The 22,870-nt window shown below is 38.6% G+C and overlaps 2 protein-coding genes across 2 annotated transcripts in view; both read right to left on the reverse strand.

Moving 5' to 3' along the window:
* CHN1 (chimerin 1) overlaps positions 1-22,870 on the reverse strand; it is a 223,361-nt gene that overhangs the window by 172,166 nt on the left and 28,325 nt on the right. The window lies entirely within an intron of this gene.
* Positions 14,399-15,075, reverse strand: LOC119544139 (jupiter microtubule associated homolog 1). The gene has a single exon (XM_037849302.1). The coding sequence runs from the start codon at positions 14,982-14,984 to the stop codon at positions 14,520-14,522; it is 465 nt and encodes a 154-aa protein (XP_037705230.1). The 5' UTR covers positions 14,985-15,075; the 3' UTR covers positions 14,399-14,519.

A 22,870-nucleotide genomic window follows, 5' to 3' on the forward strand; every position in this document is an offset into this window, starting at 1 on the left:
AATTGGGTTCTCCATATCGTCGGTTTTACCATATGCTAAGATTTTCTGTTGTTTTTGGCCTCTTGGCATTTGCTATGCTTGATAGGGTTCTTTCAAGTTGTAAAAAAAAAAATATCAATCTAATTTTTCAGAAATAGAAGTTGGTGGTGTACACTTTCGCTAACTAACAAGCAGATGGAGTCTGTGAGTCACCTACACCCCTCAAATCAGTTCTCCTCAACTTCATCCTTGTGGTGTGTGGGGAAATGATTCTTGTGGGGTTCAGTTGGTGAACTCAGTTTGGGTGTGTTGCTGGAGGCATCCACCCTGAATGTGCGGCGTGTGTCCAGATGGTTAGGGAGGCAAGGCAGCTTTAATATTCAAACCCCCAGGTGTTCCCAGAGATTCAAGGCCACTGCAAGAGTCTAAGCCTTCATTTCAGTTCTGCCCTGGCCTCTCTCTGTCGCTGACCCACAAACCACTGGCATGATGTAGCATCCCTGGGTTTTGCGAGGGGGCCCCACTTCTCAGCTGTGATCTTCCAGGACCTCTGCTGAGGGAAGGCTGTGCTACGTCACAAGTGCACACCATCCCTCAAGGGAAGCCCTAGGCCGCCGGCTGTGCAGGGGCACTTTCAGCCTGATGCAAAGATGGCTGAATGGGACATCTCAACCCCACCCCCCTCCTCGCACAGTTCCTCCTTCCCAGCTCCGGGACAACTGGCATGGCTCTGGGCTGTGGGCACAGCCCCGGGCAGGAGTGTCTCCAGCCCTCCGGGGGGCCAGCTGCAAGCAGTGGGGTTTCTTTCTCCTTTTGGCTCTCCCCTCTGCTCCCCTGGTGCTGAGGGAATCTGCAGCAGGCTATCCTCCATGCCAGACACCGAGAGGTTGGCTCAGCCCTCTCCTGCCGTGTTTCACTGCGCGGTTCCCACCGTTGCAACTGCAGCTGCTCCTGGGTTTTTCCCTTCTTTTTTTTTTTTTTAAAGAACCAGTCCGTCTCCAAACACCAACCCCTGGCTTCCCCACACCGCAGCACGGCCGCAGGTCTTTCAGCTGGCTTACTCACTCGTTTCAGAATGCAGACTTCCGGTTTCACCAAGTGTACAGCTGCTGTGGTTCCAGCAGACCTTGTCCAGCCGGTGCATCACTGAAGCCTGTATTCTGGGTCACCTTCTGGTTTTTTTCTAGTATTCTTCACAGAGGTGTTTTTTTGCCCTGTCTCACCTAGCCGCCATCTTAGGTTCTCCTGTAATTAACCTTTAAGAAACTATCACTTATCAAGTTTTGGTGTAGTTATCAAAGAAGAGTATCCCCAATTATCTGAAAAGGTTATTAAAATACTTTCCTCTTTTCTAACCACATATCTGTATGACATCATATTTTCTTCATATACCCAAACTAAAACAACATATTGCCTACAAAGCTATAGTAATCAAAACAGTGTGGTACTGGTATAAAGACAGACATATAGACTAATGGAATAAAATTAAGAGTCCAGAAATAAAGTCTCACATCTATGGCCAATTGATTTTTGACAAAGGTATCAACAAGTACATTCAATGGGAAAAGAAACTTTCTCTTTAACAAATGGTGTTGGGAAACTGGATTTTCACATGCAAAAGAATGAATATGACACCAAAAGCATAGGTGACAAGAAAAAAACTAGATAAATTGGACTTCATCAAAATTAAAAACATTTGTACATCAAAGGGCATTACCAAGAAAGTGAAAAGACAACCTACAGAATGGGAGAAAGAGTTGTAAATCTGATGAGAATTTAATGCCCAGAATATACAAAGAAATCCTATAATCAATAACAAAAGACAAACAACCCAATTTAAAAAATGGGCAAAAGACTGGAATAGACAATTCTCCAAAGATATACAGATGGCCAATAAGCATATGAAAATTTGCTCAATATCATTAATCATTAAGGAAATAAAAGTCAAAAGCACAATGAGATACCACTTCACACTCAGTAAGATGACTATTCTTTAAAAAATGGAAAATCACAAGTGCTGGTGAGGATGTGGAGAAATCAGAGCCCTTGTGCTTTGTTGGTAGAAATGTAGACTGGTGGAAAATAGTTTGGCAGTTCCTCAAAAAGTTAAACACAGAATTACACATGACCTGGCAATTCCACTCCTAGATATATACCCCAAAGAACTGAAAACAGGGACTCAAACAGATACTTGTACACCAATGTTCATAGCAGCACTGGTCAGAAGAGTAAAAAAAATGGAGACAACATGTGTCTAACAACAAATAAATGGATAAACTAAATATGGTATATAAATACAATGGAATACTATTCAGCCACATAAAGGAATTAAGTTCTGATACACACTAAAACATGGATGAACCTAGAAAACATTACATATTGTATGATTCCACTTATATGAAACATCTGGAATAGCCAAATTCATGGAGACAGAAAGTAGATCAGAGTTTACCAGGGGTTGAGGAGAGAAGGACATAGGGAGTTTTTGCTTAACAGGTACGGTTTCTATTTGGGGTGATGAAAAAGTTTTGGAAACAGATAGTGGTGATGATTGCCATTTAAAAATGATTCAAATGGCAAATTTTATGTCATTTACCAAAATAAGATTTTAAGAAAACATATTGTAGAGGCAAGATGGCAGACTGGTGAGCTGTAAGTTTTAGTTACTCCTCCAGGAAAGTAGGTAAAAAGCCAGGAACTGCGTGGACTGGACACCACAGAGCAATCTGTCTTTGGGCATACTTCATACAACACTCATGAAAATGTCGAACTGCTGAGATCAGCGAAATCTGTAAGTTTTTGCGGCCAGGGGACCCGCGCCCCTCCCTGCCAGGCTCAGTCCCGTGGGAGGAGGGGCTTCCAGCTCCGGGAAGGAGAAGGGAGAACTGCAGTGGTAGCCCTTCTCGGAAACTCATTCTACTGATCCATACTCCAACCATAGATAGACTGAGACCAGACACCAGAGAATCTGAGAGCCGCCAGCCCAGCAGAGAGGAGACAGGCATAGAAAAAAAAAAAAATAACACGAAAAACTCCAAAATAAAAGCAGAGGATTTTTGGAGTTCTGGTGAACACAGAAAGGGGAAGGGCGGAGCTCAGGCCTTGAGGCGCATATGCAAATCCCGAAGAAAAGCTGATCTCTCTGCCCTGTGGACCTTTCCTTAATGGCCCTGGTTGCTTTCTCTATTAGCATTTCAATAACCCATTAGATCTCTGAGGAGGGCCCTTTTTTTTTTTTTTTTTTAATCCTTTTTTCTTTTTCTAAAACAATTACTCTAAGAAGCCCAATACAGAAAGCTTCAAAGAATTGCAATTTGGGCACGTCAAGTCAAGAGCAGAACTAAGAGAGCTCTGAGACAAAAGGCAATAATCCAGTGGCTGAGAAAATTCACTAAACAACACAACTTCCCAAGAAAAGGGGGGTGTCCGCTCACAGCCACCATCCTGGTGGACAGGAAACACTCCTGCCCATCGCCAGCCCCATAGCCCAGAGCTGCCCCAGACAACCCAGTGTGACGGAAGTGCTTCAAATAACAGGCACACACCACAAAACTGGGCGTGGACATTAGCCTTCCCTGCAACCTCAGCTGATTGTCCCAGAGCTGGGAAGGTGGAGCAGTGTGAATTAACAAAGCCCCATTCAGCCATCATTTGAGCAGACTGGGAGCCTCCCTACACAGCCCAGCAGCCCAGAACTGCCCTGGGGGGACGGCACTCACCTGTGACATAGCACAGTCATCCCTCAACAGAGGACCCGGGGTGCACAGCCTGGAAGAGGGGCCCACTTGCAAGTCTCAGGAGCCATACGCCAATACCAAAGACTTGTGGGTCAGTGGCAGAGACAAACTGTGGCAGAACTGAACTGAAGGATTAGACTATTGCAGCAGCTTTAAAACTATACGATCATCAGGGAGATTTGATTGTTAGGGCCACCCCCCCTCCCCGACTGCCCAGAAACACGCCCCACATACAGGGCAGGCAACACCAACTACACACGCAAGCTTGGTACACCAATTGGGCCCCACAAGACTCACTCCCCCACTCACCAAAAAGGCTAAGCAGGGGAGAACTGGCTTGTGGAGAACAGGTGGCTCGTGTACGCCACCTGCTGGTTAGTTAGAGAAAGTGTACTCCACGAAGCTGTAGATCTGATAAATTAGAGATAAGGACTTCAATAGGTCTACAAACCCTAAAACAACCCTATCAAGTTCAGCAAATGCCACGAGGCCAAAAACAACAGAAAATTATAAAGCATATGAAAAAACCAGACGATATGGATAACCCAAGCCCAAGCACCCAAATCAAAAGACCAGAAGAGACACAGCACCTAGAGCAGCTACACAAAGAACTAAAGATGAACAATGAGACCATAGTACGGGATATGAAGGAAATCAAGAAGACTCTAGAAGAGCATAAAGAAGACATTGCAAGACTAAATAAAAAAATGGATGATCTTATGGAAATTAAAGAAACTGTTGACCAAATTAAAAAGATTCTGGACACTCATAGTACAAGACTAGAGGAAGTTGAACAATGAATCAGTGACCTCGAAGATGACAGAATGGAAAATGAAAGCATAAAAGAAAGAATGGGGAAAAAAATTGAAAAAATCGAAATGGACCTCAGGGATATGATAGATAATATGAAACATCCAAATATAAGACTCATTGGTGTCCCAGAAGGGGAAGAAAAGGGTAAAGGTCTAGGAAGAGTATTCAAAGAAATTGTTGGGGAAAACTTCCCAAATCTTCAAAACAACATAAATACACAAATCATAAATGCTCAGCGAACTCCAAATAGAATAAATCCAAATAAACCCTAAAACAACACACTCCTAAACAATCAGTGGGTTAAAGAAGAAATAGCAAGAGAAATTGCTAAATAAATAGAGACGAATGAAAATGAGAACACAACATACCAAAACCTATGGGATGCAGCAAAAGCAGTGCTGAGGGGGGAATTTATAGCACTAAACACATATATTAAAAGGGAAGAAAGAGCCAAAATCAAAGAACTAATGGATCAACTGAAGAAGCTAGAAAATGAACAGCAAACCAATCCTAAACCAAGCAGAAGAAAAGAAATAACAAGGATTAAAGCAGAAATAAACGACATAGAGAACAAAAAAACAATAGAGAGGATAAATATCACCAAAAGTTGGTTCTTTGAGAAGATCAACAAGATTGACAAGCCCCTAGCTAGACTGACAAAATCAAAAAGAGAGAAGACCCATATAAACAAAATAATGAATGAAAAAGGTGACATAACTGCAGATCCTGAAGAAATTAAAAAAATTATAAGAGGATATTATGAACAACTGTATGGCAACAAACTGGATAATGTAGAAGAAATGGACAATTTCCTGGAAACATATGAACAACCTAGACTGACCAGAGAAGAAATAGAAGACCTCACCCAACCCATCACAAGCAAAGAGATCCAATCAGTCATCAAAAATCTTCCCACAAATAAATGCCCAGGGCCAGATGGCTTCACAGGGGAATTCTACCAAACTTTCCAGAAAGAACTGACAGCAATCTTACTCAAACTCTTTCAAAACATTGAAAAAAATGGAACACTACCTAACTCATTTTATGAAGCTAACATCAATCTAATACCAAAACCAGGCAAAGATGCTACAAAAAAGGAAAACTACCGGCCAATCTCCCTAATGAATATAGATGCAAAAATCCTCAACAAAATACTTGCAAATCGAATCCAAAGACACATTAAAAAAATCATACACCATGACCAAGTGGGGTTCATTCCAGGCATGCAAGGATGGTTCAACATAAGAAAAACAATCAATGTATTACAACACATTAAAAACTCGAAAGGGAAAAATCAATTGATCATCTCAATAGATGCTGAAAAAGCATTTGGCAAAATCCAACATCCCTTTTTGATAAAAACACTTCAAAAGGTAGGAATTGAAGGAAACTTCCTCAACATGATAAAGAGCATATATGAAAAACCCACAGCCAGCATAGTACTCAATGGTGAGAGACTGAAAGCCTTCCCTCTAAGATCAGGAACAAGACAAGGATGCCCACTGTCACCACTGTTATTCAACATTGTGCTGGAAGTGCTAGCCAGGGCAATCCGGCAAGACAAAGAAATAAAAGGCATCCAAATTGGAAAAGAAGAAGTAAAACTGTCATTGTTTGCAGATGATATGATCTTATATCTAGAAAACCCTGAGAAATCGACGATACAGCTACTAGAGCTAATAAACAAATTTAGCAAAGTAGCGGGATACAAGATTAATGCACATAAGTCAGTAATGTTTCTATATGCTAGAAATGAACAAACTGAAGAGACACTCAAGAAAAAGATACCATTTTCAATAGCAACTAAAAAAATCAAGTACCTAGGAATCAACTTAACCAAAGATGTAAAAGACCTATACAAAGAAAACTACATAACTCTACTAAAAGAAATAGAAGGGGACCTTAAAAGATGGAAAAAGATTCCATGTTCATGGATAGGAAGGCTAAATGTCATTAAGATGTCAATTCTACCCAAACTCATCTACAGATTCAATGCAATCTCAATCAAAATTCCAACAACCTACTTTGCAGACTTGGAAAAGCTAGTTATCAAATTTATTTGGAAAGGGAAGATGCCTCGAATTGCTAAAGACACTCTAAAAAAGAAAAACGAAGTGGGAGGACTTACACTCCCTGACTTTGAAGCTTATTATAAAGCCACAGTTGCCAAAACAGCATGGTACTGGCACAAAGATAGACATATAGATCAATGGAATCGAATTGAGAATTCAGAGATAGACCCTCAGATCTATGGCCGACTGATCTTTGATAAGGCCCCCAAAGTCACTGAACTGAGCCATAATGGTCTTTTCAACAAATGGGGCTGGGAGAGTTGGATATCCATATCCAAAAGAATGAAAGAGGACCCCTACCTCACGCCCTACACAAAAATTAACTCAAAATGGACCAAAGATCTCAATATAAAAGAAAGTACCATAAAACTCCTAGAAGATAATGTAGGAAAACATCTTCAAGACCTTGTATTAGGCGGCCACTTCCTAGACTTTACACCCAAAGCACAAGCAACAAAAGAGAAAATAGATAAATGGGAACTCCTCAAGCTTAGAAGTTTCTGCACCTCAAAGGAATTTCTCAAAAAGGTAAAGAGGCAGCCAACTCAATGGGAAAAAATTTTTGGAAACCATGTATCTGACAAAAGACTGATATCTTGCATATACAAAGAAATCCTACAACTCAATGACAATAGTACAGACAGCCCAATTATAAAATGGGCAAAAGATATGAAAAGACAGTTCTCTGAAGAGGAAATACAAATGGCCAAGAAACACATGAAAAAATGTTCAGCTTCACTAGCTATTAGAGAGATGCAAATTAAGACCACAATGAGATACCATCTAACACCAGTTAGAATGGCTGCCATTAAACAAACAGGAAACTACAAATGCTGGAGGGGATGTGGAGAAATTGGAACTCTTATTCATTGTTGGTGGGACTGTATAATGGTTCAGCCACTCTGGAAGTCAGTCTGGCAGTTCCTTAGAAAACTAGATATAGAGCTACCATTCGATCCAGCGATTGCACTTCTCGGTATATACCCGGAAGATCGGAAAGCAGTGACACGAACAGATATCTGCACGCCAATGTTCATAGCAGCATTATTCACAATTGCCAAGAGATGGAAACAACCCAAATGTCCTTCAACAGATGAGTGGATAAATAAAATGTGGTATATACACACGATGGAATACTACGCGGCAGTAAGAAGGAACGATCTCGTGAAACATATGACAACATGGATGAACCTTGAAGACATAATGCTGAGCGAAATAAGCCAGGCACAAAAAGAGAAATATTATATGCTACCACTAATGTGAACTTTGAAAAATGTAAAACAAATGGTTTATAATGTAGAATGTAGGGGAACTAGCAGTAGAGAGCAATTAAGGAAGGGGGAACAATAATCCAAGAAGAACAGATAAGCTATTTAACGTTCTGGGGATGCCCAGAAATGACTATGGTCTGTTAATTTCTGATGGATATAGTAGGAGCAAGTTCACAGAAATGTTGCTATATTAGGTAACTTTCTTGGGGTAAAGTAGGAACATGTTGGAAGTTAAGCAGTTATCTTAGGTTAGTTGTCTTTTTCTTACCCCCTTGTTATGGTCTCTTTGAAATGTTCTTTTATTGTATGTTTGTTTTCTTTTTAACTTTTTTTTTCATACAGTTGATTTAAAAAAGAAGGGAAAGTTAAAAAAAAAAAAAAAAGAAAAACAAGGAAAAAAAAAAAAGATGTAGTGCCCCCTTGAGGAGCCTGTGGAGAATGCAGGGGTATTCGCCTACCCCACCTCCATGGTTGCTAACATGACCACAGACATAGGGGACTGGTGGTTTGATGGGTTGAGCCCTGTACCATAAGTTTTACCCTTGGGAAGATGGTTGCTGCAAAGGAGAGGCTAGGCCTCCCTATATTTGTGCCTAAGAGTCTCCTCCTGAATGCCTCTTTGTTGCTCAGATGTGGCCCTCTCTCTCTGGCTAAGCCAACTTGAAAGGTGAAATCACTGCCCTCCCCCCTACATGGGATCAGACACCCAGGGGAGTGAATCTCCCTGGCAACGTGGAATATGACTCCCGGGGAGGAATGTAGATCCGGCACCATGGGACGGAGAACATCTTCTTGACCAAAAGGGGGATGTGAAAGGAAATGAAATAAGCTTCAGTGGCAAAGAGATTCCAAAACGAGCTGAGAGATCACTCTGGTGGGCACTCTTACGCACACTTTAGACAACCCTTTTTAGGTTCTAAAGAATTGGGGTAGCTGGTGGTGGATACCTGAAACTATCAAACTACAACCCAGAACCCATGAATCTCGAAGACAGTTGTATAAAAATGTAGCTTATGAGGGGTGACAATGGGATTGGGAAAGCCATAAGGACCAAACTCCACTTTGTCTAGTTTATGGAGGGATGTGTAGAAAAGTAGGGGAAGGAAACAAACAGACAAAGGTACCCAGTGTTCTTTTTTACTTCAATTGCTCTTTTTCACTCTAATTATTATTCTTGTTATTTTTGTGTGTGTGCTAATGAAGGTGTCAGGGATTGATTTAGGTGATGAATGTACAACTATGTAATGGTACTGTAAACAATCGAAAGTACAATTTGTTTCGTATGACTGCGTGGTATGTGAATATATCTCAATAAAATGATGATAAAAAAAAAAAAAAAGAAAACATATTGCAACAGACGAACCCAGATATTAGAATTAAGCTCTCTTCTATTAAGCCAGATATTAAAGAGTTTGTAAAAATATAAAAGAATGCCACCCTTCTCATTTCTTTTGTTGTTTTGAAAAATAAAGTTATTTTCCATAAAATCTAATATTTATCACAGCATGTCATGGGTTTATTATTGTTATTTTTTAACAATTTGCAATACATTTCAAGTTTTAAAATTTTTAATTTCAAATATAGTAGATAGCAATAGATATAAGTCACATAAACAAATGCTCTTTAGCAACCTTAAGTAGTGCTTAAAAGTGTAAATAGGTCCTGAGACAAAAACTTTGCAAACCACTGGCCTAAAACATCTGGAAGGCAAAACACAGAATATCTGAGAACATATTTCAAGTGTAGACCACAAAGGCCTAACAACTATTAAAAGGCTGAAGAACAGATATTAATAACCTGAAATGTCTACTTGATCTGAGGACTAGCATCCAAGGGTAGTAGAGACAAGCTGAGATCCCTTATGGCCAGGTTCATTCATAATGCTATTAAAGTCTTTTACTGCTATTAGCTTTCCTGTCACTCAAGCTTGAATATAACCTTCAATGAAATTTTTAGGATGTCTTGTGGTTCCCATATCCAAATAGTTACCTCCTCATTAAATCTATCAGGTCCAACAAGTGATTCCTCATAAACCCAGAGTAGGATGATATTCTGAAACTTCTTCATCTTGATTGGCTTAAGGACAAGAAGTGCTGTTACAGTCTGCATTTTATGGAGTTCTGTTTTTACAAGAACAGTAATCCCTCCCCAAGTTAAAATTTTCTTGGGCTAAAAATTTCTGCTAGGATATGCAGATGCACTTTCTATGATCGTGAAATATTCATTTCCTGTAATATTTAAACTATGGGATAATTTTTTTAAATGAGTGATCTAGGATTGGGAAGAAAAAAAGACGGTGAAGTAGGTAGCAGAGCAGTAGTCATAGTTTTAACAATGCAGCATTCAGAAAAACAATGGAAATTGGTGCAAAGAAAGGTAAATGAGATTTTGGAACTGTTCTCACTCTACTAGGAGGGAGGGAGGTCATAAAGCCAGGTTAGGGTGTTTGCCTCTGTCTAATGTTGTCAGTGTTGAGACTGAGTGTTACCATGTGAGCAATTAACCTACATAATCCTATCTGTTAAAGAGAAGGTTTGAAAAATACTATTCAGCTATGCATACCAATGACCAGAAATAGAAAAGTAAACCTCTTAGTATGTATAACACCTGCAACCATGGAAAAAATGAATTTACAAGCATATTTCCAAAATTTTGGATGTAGAGGATCCTGAAAAGTTTCTAGTACACAGGGTTGTTAAATGACCACTGATACTTTTTCTTGAGTTTATCTCTTCATTTTATTTCAATGAATATAAAAAGAAAATCTGAGGGCTCCGGTGGCTTCACTAATGATCTAGATAGCTCTAACACTATTTTTGCCTTAACCCCTTCATTTTCTCAACCACAAATTCTTCTACATGGGTCACAGACATAAAAGTCTTAAGATTAGAAAGACAATGCTGGATAACAATGATGTTGCTAACAGGTATTTTCCATAGCTGAGCAGGCTGCTGTCCAATCTTCAGGCCTCCTTCCCACCACAGCTCATGCTTCAACATATGGTATGCAGAGCTACAGTGACTCAACAATTCGCTAGATCATAAAACAGAAAACATGCATAAGAAACAGTTAAGTTTTTTAGATTCCACAGCGCACTGTGGAATGATAACAATGGACCAACTTAGGTTGCTGGAAGCCCTAATTTTCTTGGCAAGGGAAGAAACCTGGAGGAGCAGCTGAGAAAATACCCATCAGAGTCTGGGAAATGATGACTAAAAGGCGGCTTTGGGATGTTTCACCATGGTCATATAAAATAAGCACAAGATCAAGGATACCTGGTTATTTTGCCCCTGGGTGCTTAGGAGAAAAGGAATTATATACACTCAGCCAAGGGTGAGTTTCAGAACCATGAGGATCTACCTCACTTTGAGCTACTACTGGCTTTGGCAGTGCAAGGTAGTGGTTAAAAGTATGAGTTCTGGGGGTTTGGAATTCTGCTTCTGCTACTAGTACTTACTAGCTGTGAGTCTGACCTTGGGCAAGTCAATTAGCTGAAACAAATATTGGCTGTTATGCTATTATTATTGTTACCAAGAGAACTTTTAAAAACCTGATTCCTGAGTACTTGACATTAAGAAAATTTTCAGGAAAAGAAATGTAGATGTCACTAGCAAGACAGTCTTCAGAACACTTGTGAGGTCATAATTTAAGCTACTACAGAATAACATTCCTTTCCATCATTCTGCAATGAGCATCTCCTAAGCTACTGATCATTTTCTGCAGGATGAATGGCAAAGAAGCACATAGTTTAGCAAAATGCAATTATTTGATAGAGTCAAAGTTGCCAATTTGATTCTAGCCAATATTTAACATCTGATATGGTTTCAATCCCCATGCAAATAACAACCTAATATATTATATATATAATTAAGCATGGACACAGTAGAAAAACAAATCTGGTTAAAGCCATATGAAGAAATGTATGCATTAAAGCAGCACAAGGGGTCTCTTTAAAAACATAGCTAGAACTCAGGGAATTTCTACCAGCTAATGGAAAGTACAGGCTACCATACAAAGAGAATACCTAGAGGTCTCTCATATCATACCTTAAACAAATTTCTAAAATGTCCTTATTTAAAAGATATCACTGCTTTTTCCCCCCAAATCCACTTCAAAACCCAGAAAGAATACTGTGCCAATGACAAACATACTTCACACATGAAATGTTATAGTCCAATAGGTTTACCAAAAGGAAAAAGTGGATGATCAGTTTATTTTTAAATATCTAAATGGAGTCTTCTTTTGTTTAACCCCAGACTTGATGCAGCTTTCTAAGAAAAATTATTTGTTATTCAAGAGGCAGACTGAGTGATTTATGTCATGAAGCTGTGAACAAGCATTTTGCTTAAAATACTGTCTGCATGCTTTACTGCACTAACATTGTTAGAATGCCCTCAAGGATGCTGAATACCAGGGAATGGAAAGCAAAAGGTCATTGTCACTGGAAAGTGAAAAAAGTTATCTGATTTAAACCAACATCAAGCACAGAGAAATGACAGCAATGGAAAAACATTTCCATGTGTCTGTTAAGTTTGTGAGAGAATTGTTTATCTCTAATATGACTTTTTAAATTCATGTAATATTGCAAGAACCACAAAAATAAATTAATTTTTACAGTTCACAAGTTATCAATTAGAGCAAATTCTGTTTGATAGAAAAGTTTAAATATTTGCTATATTCTTCAAAATCAACGCAAATACACTGGAAATAAATGTTTTTCCAGTAACAATGAAATGCTCAAAAATAAATATAAAGCAACCTAATTTCATTTGTATCATTAATATACACATATATGAGACTGGTTTCTTCCATGCATGTAAAATATATATGAAATAAACAATTACAGAAAACTTGAATACAAGGCATAAGCCTGCAATCTGAAAGAAAATTCTCTTGATTTTCTATGTGAACAGTTCACAGAAATGATGAAAACAGCACAGAGCACGCTGACATACGCTGGATCACCCACTGGGGTTATCAGTTCTAATAGAAAAGGAAAATAATTTATGCATTTTATTGGTAAACATAGCATTTCCTGAAAGCACAAGAAGTCCTAAGGAAACCCCTGTTGGAAAACAAATGCATATTATTAACTTCACCATTTTATTCCTCTACTACTCAGCAGTAAAACACTGATACAATCAGAAGCAGGCTAAACTAATAATTAAAAAACTACTTATTTACAGTATAGATGCAAGTGTTCCTTTTAAAAGAAAAAAATGAGTCAGGGGGGCTCCTTTTTCATCCATATGAGAGCTAAATCCTCATTTCTGTGATTTTTTTCTCAATTTTTTATTTTGAAAATTTCCAAACCTATAAAAATGCTGAAAGAATGGTATAATAAATAACTGTATATCTTTCATCTAAATTCACTAGTTGTTAACATTTTGCTGTAATTTTACCCTATTCTCCCCCCCTCCTAAACTATATTCACCACCACCCTCAAACTTGAAACCTGAAGTTAGTTCTAGGCATTGTAATACTTCACCCATAAATTGTTCAGCATGTATCTTCTGAAAACAAGAATACTTTCCTATATAACCAAAATACTGTTATCAGAAACAAGAAATGATCACATCCAGAATCTGTGTGCCAAGAAAAATAGTCACCATTTACCATCCAGGTTCATGGACCTTTTTTATTTTTTGTATGTTTGAAGTCATCTTAGGAATAATTTACAAATGTTAAGAATGGTAAAAACAATATTCAAAATTTTAATAAAAATTTAAACATGCAAGCCCAAAGCTCCTTACAGTTCCACTGTTCTCAGCATAATTTCAGGAGTTCTTCTGGACCAAATGTGAGGAGGTGCAACAATCATCTCAAATAGTGCCTGTCTTGGGCAAAAGAAACTCAAGAAGGTCCCACCCACAAATTTAACATGCCAACAGTTAGAGATGAGGAAAAATGAGCACAACATATCTGAGACTAGAATCAAACTTTAGAACTCATGCATTCAGAAAAAAATGTCAGCCAGTCAACCGAAAAGAGAAATCCTTTTCTTAACAATTGCATACCTGTCTACACTTTGAAAAGATGTGATAGAAAAGACCCACCACCAACAAATTTCAGTTTGAGATATTTACTTTATACTTGGTCTCTAATGTTAACTATGAACATAAAGACAAAGAAGATTAGGAATATTTGTTGCTTGAGAAAGAAGGTTTTTTTTTTGTTTTTGTTTTTCCAGTTTTAGAGGTTTCTTAGAATTTAATTTAACTAGAAATGGGCACAATTGAAAGCACAATCTTCATCTTAACAGTGGAAGAACAATCAAAGCTAATTTTAAAATAAAATCTTAAGATCTCATTATTCAAAGATGCCACAGATGAACCAGCCCTGTGTGCTCTGTGTGACCCTTACATCTGCTACCATGTTACCATTTTCTGACCCATGTTTCTCAAGAGTTCCTCAGTTCAGAAACTAATTTAGCTTAGGTGAAATCAGTGTTTACATAAATTCAGTGTAAATTACTGAATTTTAAAGAGATTGTGTTTTTTTTTTTTTTTTTGTTTTTTTTTTTTTTAAGTGCTTCTTTTTTAATGAAACAAATCCAAAAGACGTACAGTCAGGCTCAAGTTGTGCAGTTCACAAGCATGGAGAAAACAAACAAACAAACAAAACGACAGAGTTTAGGATGGGTGGAGTTAACCCAGCACTAGGCTGGACTTGCCACCGGGTGGGTTTCTTCTGGATGGCACGGGCGCCGGAGCCACTGGGCTGGGCACGGGTGCGGCGGGCACGGGCTTCTCCTCGCTCTGTCCCAGGCTGGCTTGGAAGTCTGTGTCCACATTTTCATGAATGTCACTTTCTCCCTTCAGATCTAAGAAGTCTCCAGAGCTTGCTTCCATCGAGTTCCTTCTCTGGGGTCCAAATGACTCGGTATCTTCCCTACCACCACTGGACTTGGCATCTGTGGACTTGGCCCAAGACGGAGAATTTTCTTCAGGTGTCCCAAAGATGCTAGAGGCCATTTTGTTCCTCCTCACAGGTTGTTCTGCTGGTTCATCAAAGCCTAATGAAAAATTGGATCCACCACCTGGAGGCCGCAAAACCCGGGAGCTATTCCTGCTGTTGGGGTCGACGCCCTTGAAGGTGGTGGTGGTGGTCATGGCGTCAAGGGGCGAGGTAGGCCGGCGCGAGAGGACGACGGAGGGGTCGGACCCGAACGGCGCAGAGCAGGTGCAGACGCCACAGCCGGCGACCGCTGCCAAGAGATTGTGTTTTATAAGCTATTAAAAAGAGATTCTGTGTACAAGAGTATGATGTAAATGACAGCAACCTGAAACCAAACACTAAACCCTTGACATAGGAAAGGGCAGGCTAACAAAGGAATAGTCTCAACGTGCAGCCTACCCACAGAACACATTTTTATGCGCGCTTAGCAGCCAGTATATACAATAACTGTCTGAAAAAGAAACCTTTAATGATTCTTTCTTCATATATAATAGATTCTTTCATCAGAAAACCTTTTCAAGAATGGTGAAAAAATGAGTAATTTCACAACCCTCCAAAATATTTGGTTAAAAAGCTTAAATTTAGATTTTTTGCAAGTATGACTTAGTTTTCTACAGAAAGTTCCTTTTACCCATATTCTGTGACATGGTTTGATTCTAATGCTTGCCCACTTTTATGACGGGCCTAAGAAAATCAGACCTATGCAATGTTATAGGCCTAAACCTAATTTGTTCCAAATTTTCCTGGATATACATTCCTATCTTACTCTTCTATGAATACAATTCTTTTCATTGAAATTACTGACAGAATTTCACAAAGCAATAAACAAATACAAAACTTTTCTAACCAATCTCAACATAATTTCAACATAATTTCCTTCCCTAACAATGTTAATGTAAACAGTAAATATGTAACAGTATTAATGAAATATTAAATATACAGTGTAAACAAAAGAAGTCTAATATAATTCATATTATGATGGGTATATTCCTGCTGCCCTTCATTACTGTTCCACTTATTAGATCTCATTCATAATTAGAAACTCCGAACTACATTCCAACTGCACCTTCCTGTTTTTAAATGGAAAAATAGAACAATTATTTTAGACCAATTACTAACATTGGTGTCCTCATAAATACCAACGTTTTAACACGTCTAGAAACTAGGCATACAGACTACATGTCTCATAAATTGTATATATACCTTTAAAAATAAGTGTATAATGGCTCAGTGAACAGAGGGAGTCCTTTGTATTATACATAACCCAGCGGGTTTTCAAAATAACCTAAAAATCTTCAACAAAGACTCTTGGCTCCTATATTAGAAATGAATACTTTTCAAAATGTTAAATTGAAGCTCTTAATTTTAAGGAGTCCTACCACATGCCTTCAAGAAATTATTACTTTAAACTTTAGGATTTTAAATACATACATACTTAGATGTTCTTTGTTAAATTGCTGCCAAATTTCATAAAGCTGAAGAAAAAGAGGAAATAGGTTGACAAGTGCCATCTTGTGGACTCCCTAGAAAATGTTTTTATTCTTCAGTACAGTTCAGAAGCAAATCCTTATAAACATTCAATACAATATTCCCAATATTCAAAATGCTACCTTAATTTAAATCAAAGGAGGACCATTCACTAAAAGCAAATTTTGCAGGGTCCAAATACCAATAGCTGCAATTAATTGCATTTGCGAATTTGAAGTAGGATCCTTCTTCTAAAGCATCTGAAACATGTATAGCCAAATCATCACATCTGATCTTTAAAATATCCTCACGAGTTAGATGGAGAGATATATTATCCAATAAAGAAGCCGGAGAATCTGATATACCAAAAGATTTTAAAAACACTTTGAGAAGTCAGAATGACTCTCTATTTTTGTAGTTTAGCAAACAGTCAAAGAACAGCGCCTTTAAAAAGGGGGGGAGGCCCTTTCTGTTAATCATCAAGAATTCTAAAATTCAGTAGAACTAATAGATACATTGTGTGTGTGTGTGTGTGTGTCTAATCAGCAAAAGTTTATAGATTGCATTTAAGTACATAGTATACAGAGATGAAAAACAAAAACAAAAGATTAACAGTAAAGAAAACACCCCAGAGTCACAATGTTATATTACGCTCTTTAGATTTTAGAAATAAGTACATTCATTATTTTAAATATTAAAGAGGAAATATTAATATTATAAATTTACATAGTACTTCCATATATAGAGAAACTCAAATTATATTTTATTGCCCCTGTGCTTATAAAGCCATTTTACAGAGGTAAGGAAAAACTGCTTTTATCTCATTTTTAGTTTAAAGAATCTGAGACAATGTTTAAACTATCCTATGAAGACCACATATTTAGATGGCAACAGTTTCATACAGATGTGTCACATACATAAATGTGGTTGACAGTTTTATCTTACCTGGGATGAGGGAGTGGGAGGGTTTAGTATTAGTTATTAAGGTGATGGTCTAAATTGAGTGGGACCAAAAAATTCTCCAAAATTTCCACATTATGAAAAGCATTAATATGCCAGGGTGAAAGGGGGCTTCCCCAGAGTGAGTGAAATCAGGCTGTAAAAACAGACACCGAACAAGAGTACATGAAAGGCAAGTTCGGTAAATCTGTAGCACCTTCTTGAATAATGAGAATGTATCCCTATTCAAAAGGTACAAGTGGACACAGGAGAAAACAGAGAATATCATGAATTGCTAACTATGTTCTTCAGATTCTAACAGCATCTCCCTGAAACCTTACACTCACTAGTTTCCCTCTCTCAACGCTTCACTCCATTTCATGCATCATTTTAAAGATAACCTTGTCCTCTCTAGCCCGATCACCAAAGGTCAGCACCAAGTCAATCAGGTTTTCCATTTCTACAACATTGAGTTTACAATTCATGAATCATCAACCAGTGGCTGGAGCGGCCTCACCTCCGACCCAGAGATGTGTTTTCCTTGGCCCACACAGTACTTTCTTGAAAATCCAAATTAATTACCAACATTGAAAAATCAGGAAATTCTTCAATATTCCTTATTATCTATACTGTCTGTCCACTGTAAGCATACACCTAAGTTGTGGCCCCAGTTTACATTTTGTCTTTCTAACTCCCTTAATTTTTTCTTCTTTTACCTGGTACTACTTTTTCAGGGTGAAGTGTGTGTGCAAAGGCATCCAGATCACATCTTGTGATGGCATGGTGCAATGATAATTGTCCGAGCCTTCCTCACCAAGTTTCTTTTAAATGGTTCTTAATGGCCATGCTACTGTTGGTTGATGATGCAGCAATACCTACATGTTTACAGAATACCCACTTTCTTTGATCAGTGTTCTGAAATGCAAAAAGTTTGAGAGAATTTTCTGCCCTAAAGAGGGAAAACCAAGCCTACCACTGATTGGAAGAACTGGGAAGATTAGTGTTATGGTTTAACATTTTCTTGAGGGGGGAGAGGGGTTAAGTACTTGGGAAAAAATTAGGGAAAACATTATTTTGTTTAAGTCTAAGTGGTTTAAGAATGGTAACATTTTTAAATGTCTACACAGCTCCCACCTCTGTTTTAGTAAAATTGGCATAGAACATACCATTTTACCAGTGTCACTATTGATTTTTTGCTTACTTAAGAGTTTTAAAAATGATCAATTACAATGTAAGTACCTTAACATATTTAATTGTCTTGTAACAATAAGATAGATAATATTTCTATTTCAGGGATATAAATCCTTTCATAATAAAGCCCTGGAAAATAAAATGCGATGCCTGTTCAATATCATCCTTGGTTTGAGTTCTTTATAGAAGAGACCGTACATAAAGTGATAATAAATATAGTATTAAAAATATCAGTTAATTCAAGTTTTCAGCATAAGAATGTATTATATTTGTCATTAGAAAAAAATTCAGACAGATGTAAATTTAGGGCAATAGATTTGAAATGTAGAACATGACTGCTTAAAATCATAACATAAATATGAGAAAGTACTGCTTGAAAGCATTTATTATGAAAAGCTGTTATATTTTCACAATAAAAAAATTAGATGAAACTCTTTTACTTATAAACTTGGTCTCTCAATCTAAGGATTATTGGTTAAATGCACTTTAATTTATTTTCACAAGCTTTCTGTTTAAAGTTTAATATAAAAGATTCATAAATATGACAACTTTTAAAAATTGTACCTTGCTGTCTAATTATGTCAGATGAAAATACATAGCATCATATCAAAGTTGCAAATTTATTTTATAGGTATCCTTATTAATTAAAAAAAAAAAAACCTACTTTGGGACAGATCTTTTGCAAATCACCTAACGCTAATATGCTTAATATACATCAATTTTCCTTCATCACTAGTAACAAGGAAAAACAGCTTATTATAAGACCTGAAAATGATGTACGTTTTCTGTTGAGAATTTTATCAACTTTTAATTAACTGAAAACTATTTCAAAAATAGTTTCATATGCCTCTGTTTTCCTTAAGGTCAACTATTATATTTTAAAAAAAGATGAAAGGAGAAAAGTTTTGATTGGAGCAAAGAAGTCAGAAGGCATCTTGAGCTGAACAAGGTCTTACCCCAAAGGAACAAGTCCTAGAACCTATGTGTGCATTCCCTGCTCCTCCTATCCTGCCTGAAGTCAGTGTGCGTGTGTGTGTGTGTGTGTGTGTGTGTGTGTGTGTGTGTGTGTGTGAGAGAGAGAGAGAGAGAGAGAGAGAGAGAGAGAGAGATGCCCCAAAGAGAGAGCAAGAGCTCCTCCAGCTGGAGAGATCTAGGAATAGCTGACTGGGAGGGGGGGGTGCAGCAAGGCAAGAAAGAGGCTGTGGCTCTACAGAGAAATGCAGAGTCATTTGTCTGGAAAACTTAGGATGGCAAGCTTCTAAGTATTTGCAAGTCTTCCTCCTGTATGGCAATGTCTGTTTCCTCCTTTCTTTTTATTACTGTATTATTAAGCCATCTTGTTCCTTTTTCCTGTCCTTTTGAAATAATTTATCCTTTTATCTTCAACTAAAAGAATGTACTAACAAGCCCAGAGAGATATTTCTTATTCAAGGAATACAACTTTGAAGTCTCCGGTTACCCTTTAGACACGATGAAGAAAAAGAAATATAAATTGTGTTTTTATGGCTCTCATCTTTAACTACATATTTTGCACACAAACATAATGAGCTTCTTTATAACATTCAAATCTGAGAATATTAACAATCGCCATCAAAAGACTTAAAAGGGAATATCACCAAAAACAACTTATAGTTGAAGTGAAAAATCAGCTTCATCAAAAAAAAAAAAAAAATCCGAATTAAATGAAATATTATAAGCAACACGTGAAATTCTATAAGCCACTGACTTCACCTTTCTTTTTGGGTCAAAGTTTAACATACATTCCAACACACTCTGAAAAACAACCATCAGTGAGAGCTCTTTGGTCCACTGCATAGTGACTTCTATTCAGCAACTTTAAAAACACTTATAATGGAGAACTAATCAGCAAGCATTCTATAAATCTGGCTAACCTTCCAAGATCTGAAAGGGAAGCTTAACAAGGAAGGGCTTGTCTTCACCATCTCCTTGCTAATGGCCTGGAAAGGTCTAAAAGAATAGAGACAGATAACAAATCAGAAGTATCCATCATTTTCCTTAACTTTAGCAAAGCCTCTTCAGAAGGAAGTTTCTATTTCCAATTAATACTGAGCACATAACAGCTTCAAAGAGGCCAGCAAAGCAACCTGGATTAACAAGCCCTGTGTTTACAGACACTGTTTAGTTATTTTCCCTTCTCCTCTGCTTTGAGAGTTGAAAGAAGGAAAAGATGTTTACAGAACATAAAGCTGTTTAAGTGCAACCAGAATTTCACCAAAACTTTTGAAAATTTAAGCTGACAAAAGCAACCAATTCCAAAAGGAAATGCTATTCCTGTCTTTGATATGCAACAATATTGCAAGAATATATGTATTTCCTCCTATAAAGACTGAAAATAAGTTAATCAAGCAACAAAAACAAGAAGGACTTTGAGATATGTTAACTATTGCTAATTTTGGTTAAAGCATTATACAGTTACAAAGAAACTTAACACTTTATATTTCTATCCTGGAAACTGTTCAACTATAGAAGTTTTACAGTTTAAGAACTATTTGTTCACTTAATAAACATTTGTTGAGCACCTATTATGTGAGAAGCATCACACTAAACATTTTAAGGGATTCAGGAATGAGAAAGAAATGCATCTTGCCTTCCAGAAACCATTAGCGTAGAAAAGATATGATAAAAGGAACATATTTCAACAAATGCCACAGGAGAGTCACACATTAAATGAAAAAGAATTCAGAGGATTTCTGAATGGGTGAGGTGGGGTACTGAAAGGGAGGGCAGAGCAGTAGAGTTGGAAATGCAGAGAAGGGAACAGGCATGAAAGTTATTACAAACATCAACCTGCAAGGGTTAGCAGCTGATTGGATATTAGACACAAGGGAAGAGAGGATGGAGGAAAGAAAGCTACAGATTTGGTGATGGGGACATGTGGAGTCTTAAGTGCCAGTAGGAAATCCAGACGGAGATTTGGAGTGTGTGTGGAAGGGCAAGGCTGGAGATGGAGAGTTGGGACTCATCCACACAGAGCTCACTGTTGACACCTACATCCTTCCAAATAAGAAAGGGAGATCAGTTCTTGAAAAGCATTGACATTTAGGGAAGCAAACAGAGGAAACTGAGGAATAGTGAAAGGGAGGAAAAGAAGTAGCAGAAGAACACAATGTCTCGAAAGAGAAGAGACAAAACAGTTTCAAGAAGAAAGAGGCAATCAAAAATATCAAATAGGAGAAGAACCCAAGATGGCGGCTAGGTAAAACAGGGTAAAAAAAACACCTCCGTGAAAAATACTAGATAAAAGCCAGAAAGTGACCCAGAACACCAGTTCCAGCGATGTACCAGCCGGACAAGGTCTGCCAAATCCACAGGGACTGTGCATTAGGTGAAACCGGGAGTCTGCATTCTGAAACGAGTGAGTAAGCTGCCAGAAAGTCCGGCGGCCGTGCTGCGGTGTGGGGAAACTGTGGGTTGGTGTTTGGAGATGGACTGGTTCTTTTTTTAAAAAAAAAATCTGGGACCAACTGCAGATACAACTGTGAGAACCACGCAGCGAAGCATGGCAGGAGTGGGCTGTCCCAATGCCTCGGTGTCTGGCGTGGAGGATAGCCCTTCCCATACCCACTGCTGATTGTCTTGAGGCCAGAGGGGCAGAGGGGAGCCAAAAGGAGAAAGAAACCATGCCCCTTGCAACCATCTCCCCAGCGGGCTGGGGAATCTCCTGCCCAGGGCCAGACCCATAGCCCAGAGCCACGCCAAGGGTCCCAGCGTGACAGGGAGTATTTCCTGCAGCACCGTGCACACGCCACAATATCGGCTGTGGACAGTGGCCTTTAGGGCACCCACAGCTAATTGTCCCAGAGCTGGGAAGGAGGAGCTGTGTGAAGAGGGGGAAATTAACATGCCCCATTCAACCATCTTTACAGCAGGCTGGGAACGCCCCTGCACAGCCCAGCGGCCCAGGGCTTCCCTGGAGGGCCGGCGCACACTTGTGATGTGGCGCAGCCTTCCCTTGGCAGGGGTCCTGGAAGAGCACTGCTGAGAAGGGGGACCTGCTCGGAAATCTGAGGGACCCTACGCCAGTGCCAAGGACTTGTGGATCAGCGGCAGAGATGATCTGTGGCGGGACTGAGGTGATGGCCTGGACTCTTGCAACAGCCTTAAATCTCCGGGAATACCTAGGAGGTTTGATTATTAAAGCTGCCCTGCCTCCCTAACCGCTCAGACACATGCCCCACATTCAGGGCAGACAGCACCAACAACACACCCAAACTTGGTGCACCAATTGAACCCCACAAGTATCAGACCCCCACACACCACAAAGACAAAGTTGGGGAGAACTGATTTGAGGGGAATAAGTGACTCGCGGATGCCATCTGCTGGTTAGTTAGAGAAAGTGCATGCCACCAAGCTATAGATGTGACAAATTAGAGATTGGTATTTTATAGACCCTGAAAGAACCCTATCAAGTAAAGCAAATGCC

This window comes from Choloepus didactylus, chromosome 9 (assembly GCF_015220235.1).
Source record: "Choloepus didactylus isolate mChoDid1 chromosome 9, mChoDid1.pri, whole genome shotgun sequence".
Classification (NCBI taxonomy): Eukaryota; Metazoa; Chordata; class Mammalia; order Pilosa; family Megalonychidae; genus Choloepus; species Choloepus didactylus.